General features: G+C 40.2%; 1 protein-coding gene across 1 annotated transcript in view; it reads right to left on the bottom strand.

The window, feature by feature from the left end:
- Positions 1 to 15107, bottom strand: part of astn1 (astrotactin 1) — a gene marked incomplete at both ends in the record, with an annotated part of 181898 nt that overhangs the window by 71892 nt on the left and 94899 nt on the right. Inside the window, 2 exons of the mRNA XM_080838023.1 lie at positions 7216 to 7410; positions 9066 to 9232. Of these exons, the coding sequence (XP_080694149.1) occupies positions 7216 to 7410; positions 9066 to 9232 (362 nt within the window). The remainder of the gene's footprint in view (positions 1 to 7215; positions 7411 to 9065; positions 9233 to 15107) is intronic.

A 15107-nucleotide genomic window follows, 5' to 3' on the forward strand; every position in this document is an offset into this window, starting at 1 on the left:
GAGCCAGAGAGTAAGGATGAGGAGACATGGGGAGAGAGCCAAGTCAGAGACAAATAATACATCAGTTGGATTGAAATGAGTATCTGTCAGTCAAAAACACATATAGTAGCAATGCTTGGCTCTTTGCCATATCATTACAGAAAAATCCATCCACTATATGTGAGCAGACACTGTTGATTCAGAAACTTTATTTCCAGCCTGCCATTCTTCATCATGTCACACATATTCTTTTCTATGATAATCTCTCCTTGACTGTTTTTTTTCCCAACCTGGCAACCTCCTTTGTATAGGTCTACCAACTCATCTTTTCCCCCTATATAATGTATATAATGTTGGTTCTTTGCCCATCCACTTCAGTACTCTAATCAGCCCTGATTGGATCTTCTCTCATTTGTCCACCAGCACACTCTGCATAAATGTCAAGCCCTGTTGAAGAAGCAGGAGAAGGTTCTGGAAGCCTCTGAATCATCCACTGACTCACCCTGAAAGCCTTACAGCCAACTATAGTAACAGTTCAAAAATTGTAATTACACAGCAGGACAACACATATCCACAATAGTGGCAGCCAATCTCAATTATAATGGTAGTTACCAATGAAGACGCCTGCATTGCCCTTTCAAAGGTAATTGAAAAGCATATATTGCTGAAGAGACCCAGAAATAGAAAAGCACAGCTAAGTGTACTTAGCAGTCATCAACACTCTTCAGTGAGAATTAAACACATTAAGTTATCTAAGACGCTCCTGGTAAACTGATTGACATGTACATTTCAGAAAAGTGTTGGTTTCTAAGACATTTGTGTTGATGTGTTGATTGATGTGAAATACTTGTTAGGTGTTTAACTTTTTTCTCCTGTCTTACATTTCTCAATTCTTTTTACTTCCCTTGTAGTATATTCAAAGAATTTGAATATCTATGCAAATATCCAAACATAGCTGTTGTTGAAAAAACATTGTTAAGTACTTGTAAACTAATTAAAATACTGAAAAATAGTGTCAATATCACATTATGTATGTAAACACTGCAAGCTGACATGAGCATAGTTTTGCACCCAAAGTATAGTTCTGTAACAAGACATTACCAGGATGGAAAAAGAATGTCATAATATTGAGGTTTATTTCATGATGCATGCAAAAGAATTAGGACCTTCTGGATTCTGAGCTGTAGCATTAGAAGACTATTCAAGGATAAAAACAAGATTATGTTGACTGAAAGGCATAAGGGTACATTTCACCATTTTGACTGGTATTGTCCTGGATCTTGGATCAGGCCATGTCAGATTATTTAAGTCTCTCTCAAAGATCTGCTGTCAGGTCTCATTTCTGAAAAGGCTTCAATACAGAAATAAATTCTCTAGCAAACATACAGAGCATTGAATGGATAATTGGACTGGAAGCTGGAAAAAGCTTCAGGGAGGATCCAACGCTTGTTAATCTCTGACAGAGAAATGTCTGCCACTACAAAATGACTGTCACTCCCACCCACATATAGTTATATCACATACTTATGTTCTGTTCATTGCACTGTACAACACAGAGACCCAGTGGGTTTACATAAACAACAGCACATGCAAAGTTACAGCTTTTTTTTGGAAATGTTTTTATGTCAAGAAAAACACCTTTGGCAGTGATCCATCTAAAAAAACAAGTATTTATACATTGCTTCTATAAAATATATCTCTCAAGGAGCAGAATGGCCTCTTCTTTTATAAACTGTGCAGCATGCAACCGAACAGGAGCCAGCCTCTGTCACCTCGAAGGTACAGCGACATCCTCCACGTTTCTTAAAACATTTGCCAAGGGACTCCTACACCATGGCAAAGGTAAATGGGAAAAAGTTGTTTCTCTTGTCAAACTTCAACAACATGGTGAGGTAGGCAGTCTGGTGTTGAAATATTAATAGGTGCACACTTTCTTTTTTTCCAGACACATATCTGAAGTAAGGCCTTCTGATGAGGAGGACTTAATACAGAGGACTCGTAAACTGAACCTACAGGCCCAAAGAATTCAGCTTTAAGGCTGGCCATTGTGAAGGATGCATCACACTGTCTGTGACTAATGGGACATTGATGAAAGTCATTCCAATTCAAGGCTAGACACTCAACTCACATATAAAGTAACTTCACTCATTCTTTCTTGTGTCTTGTCCGAAATAAGATATGTGAAATCAACACTGACTTTCTAATTACTTCATTGGAAGGTTTGAGTGTATTTCCATATAAATGCATAACTGTGCAATGAGGCTTTAATACTAAAGACAAGTTAATTAGAAGTAGTTAATTAATTTCTTGAATAACACAAGTTGAAACACACAACTTGCACGTCCCTAAATGAAGAGGCTCTGTAAATGTTAAAAAATGATTCTCTCCACTACATCGACACGTCATTACCAAAAGGAAGGAGTCAACGAAAGTACAGTTTAGTGCTATTAAAAGGAAATATATAAATCACAGTGCATCATGTTTGAGTGCCTGTGGCCATTGCCTCACAGACTTTACCATTTTATAATACGTGGGAGAGAGAGGTGGACAATGAATAATACTCATGAACGGCATACTTTCAGAACCAAATTGTGATTAATTAGTGTTGTCACAGAAATTGATAGCATTATGAAACATGACACTGTTCAGGCAGCATGACGAAACAGCTCTATTAATGTAGCCAAATGCCCAATTTTGTCTCTGATGATGGAACACGTCCTGGAAATCAAGATGTTCAAGATGTTCTTTACATGCTCTACTTACTTATTTTCAAGGTGCTCTACTTCAGAGAAATTATAGACTTCAGCTTCTCAATTGAGCTAGCAGTCTGTACCCGTTAAAGCTCAATCAAGAGTATGAGATATTTCTTTCTGGAGATTCCTATGTGTGTAAAAAGACCTCCACTGCCCACTGACACTACTACTTGTTCAAATTTAGTCATTAGAGATTAGGGAATCTGCCATTGACAGTAAAAACAGATGTACACACACACACACACACACACACACACACACACACACACACATTTGTGTGTGTGTTTGTATTTAGTATGTCGTTAGTATAAAGTTTGAGCTTTGCCCAGCCATCTCAAGTGTAAACCAAGGTTGTCACTGAATGCACTGAACACAGTGTGGGACCTGAGTGCAGGCTGTGCTTACTATGCAACCCCGAAGGACACTAGTACTGCTCTGATAATGGGAGCACTACCAGCCTTCCTGTGTGTGTGTGTCACACCATCAAGCTAACTATAGCTCAAATATGATACTTTAATTAAGTGCTCATATGAAGGTAGTCCTGAGACTCAGCAGGCGGAGAGGAGACGCCCAAACCCCGGGTGAGGTGGTGGGATGACAGTTGGGGGCTCGGGGGGGAGGGTAAAGGGACTGATGCTCCTAATCAGGATTCCAAGCATACTTAATGAGAATAAAGGACACTAAAATATTCATTAAATACTGCTTAGAGCCTGCTGTGCAAAAGAGCAAGAGAGCCAAGAAATGACTGGAGGCCAGGCGGAAGAAAAAGTAACTAGTGGAGCATTTACAGCCAACACTATTTTTACTATGCACCCAGTCCCAGAAAGCCAGCACAGACACGAGCCAGTCTGGCTCCAGACAAAAGCAGGCAAAAAAGAAAGGTCTGGTCACCTGTTATAAAGACTTCCAAAGGCCCTTCATTCTTATATAAAATAAGAACATATCGAGCATGTTAAAGTTATGCTCTCATTATTCATTACATTATCCCACCGGTATGAGGGAATACAAGGTCTTTGAAAGCAGCTGCAGGCAGAGGCATACCTTTTAGGAGCCAACCGTCATAAAAAGGCTCCAAGATGCGGTGAATCTGAAAAAAGGATCTGACAGCAGGACGGAGCTGAAGTATGGGGTGACGTTCAGCAGGACTGAGCTGAAGTATGGGGTGACGTTCAGCAGGACTGAGCTGAAGTATGGGGTGACGTTCAGCAGGACTGAGCTGAAGTATGGGGTGACGTTCAGCAGGACTGAGCTGAAGTATGGGGTGCCGTTCATAAAACCAATGTATGCCCCTCTCAATCAATCAATGTGTTAGCATGGAGGCCATTTTATTCAGTAAATGTATTCAGTAAATGTAAAATAAATTCAGTATTCAGTAAATGTATCCTCTGTGAGGGACTGAGGCAGCCACTCTGCGTTCTGGGATGTGGGTTACTGGAGTTGGTGGTGAAGTTAGGAAAAAACATGGTGCATGGTGATGGTGGCTTCTTATTTAAAAATATACCTGTATTTATTTTACAGAGGACTCAAGGTACTCACAAAGACTTGGCAATCTAGGCACATATTCACTAGGCACCAAATCTAGGCACCAAAACTAGGCACCAAAACCAGGCACCAACACTAGGCACATCAATTTCACTTCCCCTCACAGCAGGTACGTGTTTTTTTCTCTCTCAGGCCTCTCCATCCTTCTCTCATGGAATGAGGCACCCTTTAAATCTCACAGCCACTTGAGCCTAATTGGTCAAATGGGCCAATTTGGACTCAACCATTGACATGGGGAGCCTGGACCCAACCATTGTGGTGGGGGAGTCCAAGTCTTTCTCCTGCTCTTGTAGGGCAACAGGAGTCCAACTCCACCTTAGTGCCACGTTGAGAAGGGGGGATTTCACCTTCTCACAATGTGAATAATTCATATAGCATACCAGTATATAAATGCATATTTGCCTACATCAATATGCATGTGAGCAAATAAATAATGTAATAACTCAACCAATGTATTTCCTAAGAAAATCAATATATATGCTACCAAACCAGTAGCCACTTAGCCAAACCAATATTTGCATGCTGATAGCACATGGGCAAGCAAGGCAAACTAGCAACACATACGGTGGAAAGGGTGTTGTATTTTTACGATAGATTATAGTGTAAAAATCCACAAATCCGAGGCAAAGTATAAATGGAGTATAAATGGAGCACTAGCCCATTTGTGTGAATGGTGACGCCTGCTGTTAGTATTTTGTGGCTGAATATTTAAAGTATTGAGAGTCATCTCTAAGCAGTTGTTATGCAGAAGGTTGCCATCTCTTTAGCGGCCGCTAGGTGCATTGAACCTGGAGAGTTTCACAATTAATACATTTCGGGTCATGTTCTTTTCAGATCTGGGGCCTAAGTTTGAATTCCTCGTCCTTTAGAAGTTCCACTTTAGAAGAGGGAGTCAAACAGATGCCGTGTGACTCTCCAAAACTGAGGGGTGTGGCTTTTGAAGAAGTGCCAGCGGAACTCGGAGGATGCTGTGAAAGGGGAAATGAAACAGAATAGCAAAGTTCCTCTGGCCTTCTGAGGAGTTCCTGGAAATCGACTGCCTTCTTTTGTCTCAGTCTGATTCTACTGGAACCAAGACCCTGGATCTTCAGCACTCTTGAACTTCAGAACAGGTCTCATCAAAAGTGGTGACTCAGATGCACAGGATAGGCTTCGCGTCAGCATATTTCACAGCATGCTACGTCAACATACTGATGTTAAATGATATGAAACAGGTTGATCCTTGCTTAATCTAGTGGTTGTAGTGTTATTTCTTCCCATGTAAAAAAAATACATTCAATAAATACAGTATGTTCTCCAATAAATAATGCTTCTTGCCCTCGAGGAAGCTATCTTCAATATTCTAAATAGTTTATGAATTTTCTCTATTTACACAACAACCCTCTCTCTACAGATAATAAGTCAGAGCTTCAGAGGATATCGACTATATGAATTTGCTCCCAGTTGAAAAAGTAACATATTGCAAGAAACTGCATTTCAAACTCTTACAGTGACTGTTTACGCAGAGCACTTAGTAATACAGTTTATATTCCCAGGACAAGAATACCAACAGTAATATCTTATTCTCAGCATCCCATAGGGTTTCCTCAGAGCAGACAACTTGCAACAATTTCCCATTTAAAATTAATTGTAATATGACTGCAGCGCTTAATCAAGGTTTAATAACCCTGGGTGGTGCAACAGTGCATCGCTGGAGCTTCTCTTTATGTTTCGGGCATTCAAAGTTCCTTCTTATCCAATTAAGCCTATTAGACCAAACTTGCTGCTGGTCACTTTTAATTCACTTCTCACCATTTCAGTTCATTAGACTGAATGTTACGCCAGGGCCTCCCAAAAGGGGCTTCCTTCCCAACGCCAGAAGATGCAAGGAGCGAGGCCAGCTGTGCTTTTTTTCTCCCAAAGCCTGTCTAAACCTGCTGTCCCTCTGTGCCCTTTCAAATGAGATCAGAGCATTGGAGATTTGGCGGCCTGATAACACTCTCCTCTCGCACCTGCCGCTCCCCGCCCATTCTAAGACCTCACGTGACCGCTGGTGATAGGATGAACCACTCCGGGGGCCTCAGGAATCACAAAAGCAGGATTGAATTTCAGACCCACAGCTGAATCGCTTGGTGACTTTCCACTCTCTCATATGGCTGAGGATGACACAGCAACATCGTTTGAGAGTAATTAAGAACAGACTTCCCAGAAATAATTATCGTGATCCAACAAGCTTTTAAGATTGGATTTAACAAAATAGATTATTTTTTAAATGTGCTTTTGCATGAGCTGAATACTGAGATGGGTTGTGTCTTCCAATTAGCAATGGGTCTCACGTAAGATCATTTTCAGATTTTAAACTTTTTCAGTCCTTCTGGGTTTAGCTGGGCTCATATAAATATGCTACATCAGAAGCTGAAAACTATTTTATGATTTCAAAAACTATTTTAGAGGACTCATAAGTGCTAGTTTTTACATGGCAATTGAATACACATACCCATACTAGGACATTCATTAAAAGAAAATATAATTAAAGAATTCATTAATCAAAAAAATCTCATGAATACTGTTCTCAGAAATCACTAAATGAATGTACATAATCTCAGTGGTGGATGCAAATGGTCGATAAGGGCAATTGGTACTTGGTTACACTGTTTTTTATCAATATATTCAATTGAGAATGTCTCAAAAGTAAGGAAGCAAATACCATAAAACATACCAAATGGTCCCTTCAGAGAAGGTTTAGTTTGTTTCCTAATTAGGATCAAATGAAACGCCTGGCATTTGGTGAATGGCGAACCTTACACAACGACCAGTCATTTTCAAGCTTTTCCAAATGTGTTTTACACAGAATTGAATTCTCCCCCCAAGCGCATGTCTGTACTTTGCTGTTTTGTTGTAGTGTAATATACAGTCTACTCCACAACACCACCACTCTGTTCAAACCCTGGCTTGACTTTACCTGAAAGTGGCCTTCAGGACTTGCCCAGGGGTGGTCTCCTTGGTGTGGTTGTTGTAGCCGTAGAAGACATCCCCAAACACCGTCTGGTTGGCAGGGATGTCTGCTGCCTCGGCACAGTCCACTCCTTCAGTGCAAGCCTCAGACAGGGGCTGGCAGGACCGTCCATCTGGGCCTCGTTTGTAATCCTCTATACAGCTAATGAATACAACAGAAACAACACTGTCACATTGTATTACTGGAGATGTGAAGACCTGCTCTGCTCAACACAAACCTATGGCATCATTAACTTGTAATTGCATCCTCATACGCACAGTGTCACTGAGGTTATTAACGAAAAAATATGTTGTTTGTGGAGGTCACTATAAATGTCTTGCAGGTTATTATTTTTATATGAAGGTTATAATGAGTACATAAAAATGGGTACTGTTATAGCTTTCTATTGGCAATTCAGGTAACGTACAAAAGAGAGCTAGGATCAAACTGCGTGACTTTTTCGTTTATCTCACTGTAATTGTTTTCTCTATAGCATATCAATTCATCAACATAAAAATATTAATATTAAATACTGCAATGAATCACAAGTTAAGTAATGAATCACTAATCAAAATATTTTAAACTCTGCTCTACTGTTAACAGGAGGAACCGTGAAAATGATCACTGAGCATTAGAGAGCAGCCTAAATTTGAAATATGATAGGAGAAGGCTGTTTATTTAAAGCCGTAAGCGCAACAAAAAACTGTGCTTCCCTTTTGAAAAGAGGAACAATCCAAATGCAGACAGCCTGCGAGGAATTCTTTTATACTTATGGTATTTTGACATTAGGCAGCCTAGTATGCTGAGAAAGAGAGAAAAAAAATATCAAAGTGTGAGAAAGCGAGAGAAAAGACAAAAGGGAAAGTAAGAAAATATGTCAGAACTGAAATAGAGACTCTTCTTCTTTGGGTGGAAATACTCCAGCGCAAGCTGTCATTAATGGAGGTGAGAAACAGCCCATCTGTAACGCTCCCCGTAACGCAATGCACATTTTAAGTGGCTTCCTATCTCCTCACACAATAACTGCTTCTCCACTGACGGGAAATTAAGCGCATTTGCCACCTGAAGTCAAACAGGCTTTCCACTGAGGAAAGACTGGAATCCACAGTGACTAAGGAGACAGAGCCAAAAGGAGCCCAGGTTGGCAAAGAGACGCATTCTAAGAAGAAGAAGAAAAGGAAGAAAAAGAGGAGGTGGAGGAGAGGGAGGAGGATCAGTTTATACCAGGAGTCATAAGCCTTGGCATTTCTGCACTGCAGTCTTAGAGGCTGATGGATGCCTTCATGACACTTATACCTGATGGGGTCTGGAAGAGTCACAAAGCTGGACTGGTGACAAGTAGAGATATTTGTTCAGCACACAGGCTGCCGACAATAACCCACCCTTCATTACACAGATCCCTCACATTTCATAGCTCAAATCTGTAGATGGAACAAATTACACCAGCTGATTTGAAAACAATATATGCAAGTCTCTATGCTACATAGCTCTTCTTCCATTGTGACAGCTCCATCATGAAGTGATGTGTAAGACAGCAATTGTGGGAGTACATTTATATTGTGCACTTTTTATAACCCTAATCCTGATGTTCATTTTCACTGTAAATAAAAAAAAAAATTCCCTCTCAGTCTTTCATACTGAACATACTACACTTCACCTTATAGTATTAACAGTGATAATAATAGAATCACTGTGCCAAATTCTATGTATACTCCATATAACATTTAATATTTGACTGAAGCTCTGTGCAGACTATGTGACTCAGAACTGAAGCGTAACGATAAGGCTGCAAGGTACTGATGTGCTCGTTTTCTCACCCGCAGAACATCTGGATGTTGTAGAGGGTGGGGTCCTCCTCGAGCGGTGCCAGCTGTTGGAGGCACAGCTGCTCGCAGCCCCCGTTGAAGCCGTCCGAGCAGTCGATGCCAATGTGGTGGTCGTAGCAGCCCGTGCCATCCTTCATGGGGCTCAAGCCAGGTGGGCACTGAAACAACGACAACAACCCCACAGTGAATTGTCTGGCTGATACACGTGTGCGTCCGGAGCTGGTGTGGTAAATAAGTGCGTTCAGGCCTGGCATGGTCATTGACAGCATTCGAAAACAGGCTTGCTTCGAAATGGCAAAAGCACTTTCTGGATGCTGACATGCTCATTATCTGCGCATTCATTGCACGGCAGGGGTGTGAACCAACTCTCGACAGTTCCCAATGCTGGCTTGTTTTAAATAAACTGACGCATTTCTAAAGCTGTTCACACACCCTAAAGTCCTAAACAGTCTGGAAAACTGCTACTTGGCAATCAGTGAGAGTTGAATCTCTCCAAGGAAGCAGAACTTAGACAACTGCACACCTGCTTCCTAAATTCCAGTCCCCTCATATTTCCCACAGCAATTTTCCCCCTGCAGCCTGTGATTCCAAACTCAGATGATGTTCTTCGTCAGCTCTGCCTTCAAAGGGGACTTTGATGGAATGATTCTTACATGGCACCTTAGCGCAGCGAAAAGAGGGAAATTCTACATATGCCTTCAGGCATTACATATACTTCGTATTTCTCTCTCTCTCCGTCGCTCTCTCTCTCTCTCATGGCCAACACCCAAAGATTCTGACAGTTTCTCTTTTGTGAGCTAGAGTAGTCCGAACAAGGTAAAAAAACAGAACTACAATAGCATGAGATATTAAAATTGGCGAAATGCTTAGTAAGAAAGACTAAGAGCAAGAAGTGATATAGACACACACACACACACACACAAACACAAACACACACACACAGATTTAAAATGAATTGCACATACAGAGAAGGTTTACTTCCGTTAAACCTGAAAAGAAAAAAACTCAGGCTTACTGAAAGCTTATCCCTAATATGCATTGAAAACATGTGGGAAGGGGGATTATATTTCATCCCAAAGCCTCCAACCAGGATGATCATTCTAAACACCTCGCAGCAGACATACAGCTGGCAACAGGACAAACACACAGCTATAGCATTGTGAAGGCAATACAATGGCCACATCTGAGGTAGGACCAATTAAAAATTACACAACATGACACTGCCATTAAATAAGCCATTTAATATACATCATCTCCTTATAAGCAGTCCAGATAATTGCAAACAGTAAACAATGTTTGTTTTTTTAGTTGATGGCAAGAGTGTTTTATAACCGTATCCAGAAAGGACATCTGAGCACAAAATCATGTTCAATATTTTCATTTTTAGATTCGGGCCTGTAAACCCACAACTGTAAACAAAATAACACCCCCTTTGACATTCACAATCATCTCACAGTTAGTTAACAAGAACACAATATCAGGCAATCATTGAAGCACGATTTACTGATTTGTGTGCTATTAGTAAACACCTTTAGTGATTGTTTCCTTTTTGGGGGAGGCTGAAAAAAAAGATGCAAGGACAGAGCGAGAATACCTGAAGAATTAAACAATAGAATAGCCCACCACTGTCTGTTAGTTTACCGGGCCAAACAGTAGCTGGCTGCTGGACTTGACTTGTCTACTGGCTTCACCCCAGCCATTCTTTCACTTATTTACAACAAAGTATCAAGAGGCGAGATGTTGAATTGAAACCCTACCCTTGTCCCTGGATGCTAGTGTATTGATTTTGTCACCATGGCCGCTGCTGCCGTGACAACTGATTTATCACCTGTAATGTAAAAACCATGGTAGACTGAATCACCTAAGTCATCTGCGTGGACATGGACTCTCTAAATCAGTGGGCCCCTCCAGCAATCGATGAGAACGTGAAGTGTGACGGGCGTGGAGGGGAATTCAGATACGCTTTTCTCGTACACCCCACCTGTCCATCCACACTGGTTGCAGAGGTTCTGCTCTGAGCTGTGTCATAAAGAAATAGGACAAGTCGGAGACAAGTCCCTATTTGATTCCGTCCAACAAATGTTAAGCGCCAACACGGTCAGTGGCTTACAAATGGCTTTTCAACAATAAAGTCAGCGCTCACGGATTTGGAAAAAATTGTGACTTAATCTGCGGCTCTTTGGTAATCCGAGCAAGGCATCGATTTAGTAATCAAAATGACATCAACCATTTCTATGACGCCCTAAACTAAATAATATATATGTGCTTTGTGATGTGTGATAGTTATTGATAAATACAAGAAAATATATGAAGCAATAAAAGTCACTCTCCCCCTATTAATGTGTCAATAAGGCCTGTGTACTAAAGTGCCTCACATTCCTTTTTGGTACTTGATCTAACTAAGATCCCTCTGAACATACTTCCTCCTGAGGAATCCAATCCTTTATGAATGCTCTGAACATGAGCATCCATTAAGGGTGGAGCGTGCTCTGCTGAAGATGTCTGCTGAAGTCAGATGGTAAATAATACAACACATCCACAGGGGGCCCACAGTACAAGACGATAATTAATAATAATTTAAAAGAAACCTGAGCTACAGAGCCTTTTAATCTTATTTCCAAATCTTTCCAAATAGTAACGTATTCCTCCATCTCCTCAAAGCTTAGATGGAATCGGCAATGTGGTGTAACCATACAGAAACAAACCCTCTTCAGGATTTGATGGAATAGCTAATCAAAACTTAAATTTGCCATAAACCCTGGATTGCAAACAGAGAACAATAGAGGCTGAATGCTCATCTGGTTAGCAGAGGGCTTTCTGTGGGAATGAAATAATGTTCTTTATCAAAACTCAAAAGACAAACAATAATTGCTGTGCTGCTTAAGGCTATGTAAAGGCTAAGTACAAAAAAGAAGCTGTAAGAAAAGTAGCTGACCTTACATGATATGCGATGGGATGAGTACAAACATGTCTGGAAAGTTATTGGGATTTTCACTAAGCAGTGAATGTTTTGAGGCTATTTCAGGGGTGCCAGTTGTTTTGTCTTGAAAGATGAATGACCTCCACAGTCAGTGCTAAAGAATCTAGAAATGACACATTCATATCACAAATTCTGAAGAACTATTTAGGTATTGAATGTCTTTCTAAAATCAAAAGAATGTTTGTATTTCTGCCTCAAAAGTGATGATTCCTTTAATCCCTTTTTAAGGTTTCATACCTCACAGCAAAAATCTATTTTATAAGCGTGGATTTTATTTTATACATTACTTTTATCCTTTGGGCTTAAGCATAAAACTATTTTCATTTTCAGTCTGTCCGTTGGTCCTTTCTCTGAGAGGGAGGGAGGGAGGAAAAGTTATATGTTGGAGGTGGCTTTGAGGATTACAGTGCATTAACATGCCTCAGCCTATGCATCTGTTCCTGCTTGGACCGTGGCTATGAGGCAGATAGCTGAGGATAGAGTCCCCAAATCCATTGTGTGATCCTTAGAGGAAGGAAAGAGAGAGAGAGAGAGAGAGAGAGAGAGAGAAACAGAAAGAAAAAGAGAGAGAAAAAAAACAGAGGTGCAGACAGCCTGCTGAGTGCCTGCCATCCCCCAAAAGCACATGCACCTGCAGCACTTTTGCCAAGTATCGACTCGGGCTCTCAGAAGTGCTTAGCACCCAGCTTGCGATAGGGAGTGGGGCCCGGCCACAGCCCCGGTGTGCGCCGACAAGCTGGCGGAGTACTGATGAGTTTTGTCAAAGAGTCCCACAGGTCCTGTCACCACGACGGATGGCCCACAGTGTAATACAATCACGTCCATGTTGGTTTAATTAGGATATACATTATGCGTAAATCTTACACAAACTAAATCTTACCCAGGAGACTGATAACACGATGCATGGAGAAACACACTGATCCCTCTTTTGGTGCAGTGTTTAATGAAGGCCTTTCGGAGTTACACGCCTCTTACTTCACCATTTCTTCTAGTGCTAAATCTGTTTTCGGGAGGCTTCCCTCTTTTGGTTATGATTTGTTTTATTTTGTTCTATTATGAGAGGGAGAGCAAAAGCCAATTATATCCCAGTCTCTCCTGACTCCTTGAGTGCCAGTTGAAAAAAGAACCTAATTAATACAATAATCATTTTGCAATTATTGTGACTCATGCAATGATGATGGGAAGCAAGTCAGGACATGCCAACTCATTCTAGCAGAAAGTAAAGAAAAGCAAGCATAGACTTCAAATACCTCCGACAAGGTGTTAATTGATAAGCAAATAACTAGCCTCTCTGGGAGCCCGCCAGTAGCCACTTATGATTAGATGGACACAAGCATCATTAATATAACCTGTCATGGGGTAATTACTAAACGCCAACTGATGTACACAGAGCAACAGATGGGTGCATCGTAGCTAAGCAGAAAAATTAGCAGCCTTATCCTTTCTAATGGAGACAAGGGGGAAAAGATTGATGCTATACTGAATAATCAGAGCAATTAAGCCCCCTGTGATCCATCCACTGCCATGGTAACCTGCTATTTGTTTCTCATGTAGAGCTTGTTCAAACCTACAAATGACCTACAATTATTATCGGCAGTGTATACATTATTAGATTTCTCCTTTATATATGAGACGTATTCATACATTTTTGCGACTTTGGGTCATTGAAAAGCGCATTACAAATAAAAGTTAGTATTATTATTATTTTGTTTAATTTTGGAGTGGACTCAAAACACAGGTTTTATTTTTTATTTACACTTTCATTAACATTGCAAGACAGGGTATTTGGCCTTGGCAGAGGTCTGCGCCCTTCAAGTGCCCTGCTAGTTTAGTATTACTGACTAGAACTCCATTGGCATTTCATTGGCAGTTTCTGTGTTATAAAATGCGCTATTTCTACAAGGCATGTATAGCAATTGTGTTTTATGATCTTTAAGCAAATATACAAACTCTATGTAAGACTGATCATATTTTGTTCCACATTTTAAGAAAAATGGCAACCTATAGTGTCAGAATTTGCAAACACTGACACATTGCCGGTGCAAATGTATAGAGCAAAGACCTATGGTTGCCTAAATTAGAAACGGTATTATACATGGCATTTTGAGGGGCTCACGTCATTTGATTCACTGGATGCGGTATTGTTTCCTGATAATCCCTGCTGTCACATGAATAAAGGTTGCTTCACCTTTATTTCAAACCAGCCAACATCTAATTAATACTGGTTTATCATGGTCTATAACTGCTGCTTTAGAAATAAAGCAGTGAAAGAGCATTAAGGGAAGTTTGTGCAAAAAGTGTTGATGTAAACCAATTTCAAAATGTTGACACCAAACTTATATTAACTATTAAAGAAATGTGGCATGAATATTGAACAAAGGGTGGCGCATACATTTATAAATGAGAAATGAAGTATTCATGGAGAACTTAAAGCACTGTTTGTGCTGGTTTTTCAGCTAACTTTACCTAACTTCACTGCACTTTTCTCAATTTGCTCATAAAAAATGGGCTCTCGCATACTTATTACAACAGATCTGTACTAGAAATAGAGCCTTTATAAGCTTCAGTGTTAGTTTTCTCACCTTTAATTGGTGGCAGCTAATTCCTCTGGCTCAGAAAAAAGATCTACCATCAAAAGCGATCTTAGTATTAAATATAGAAATAGACCCTGAAGATTTGATAAATAAATATAAACATTAATATCAACTTTGGTCTGCATGAATGTGTGTTTTTTTCTACTTTTCTTCTGTGGCTTGAAAAAGTGGTGAAGTAATCCCTCGCTCAGTGGATGTATTGGATTACGGAAGCATAACATATGGATACCAAATCAAATTTGGAGGAGAAGGGCCTTCCATCACACTCCATCCATCTCTTTACATACAGTATATATATATATATATATATATATATATATATATATATATATATATATATAAATGAGCTACTTATGGATGAATCGTATTGGTTGTCTGCACGATATATGTTATGCGGGTCACATCGTTTTTATGTTTTTGGTTAATCAAAAGTGGATAAGAACCACTTTTATTTCTTTC

The sequence above is a fragment of the Sprattus sprattus genome, assembly GCF_963457725.1.
Source record: "Sprattus sprattus genome assembly, chromosome: 4".
Classification (NCBI taxonomy): Eukaryota; Metazoa; Chordata; class Actinopteri; order Clupeiformes; family Clupeidae; genus Sprattus; species Sprattus sprattus.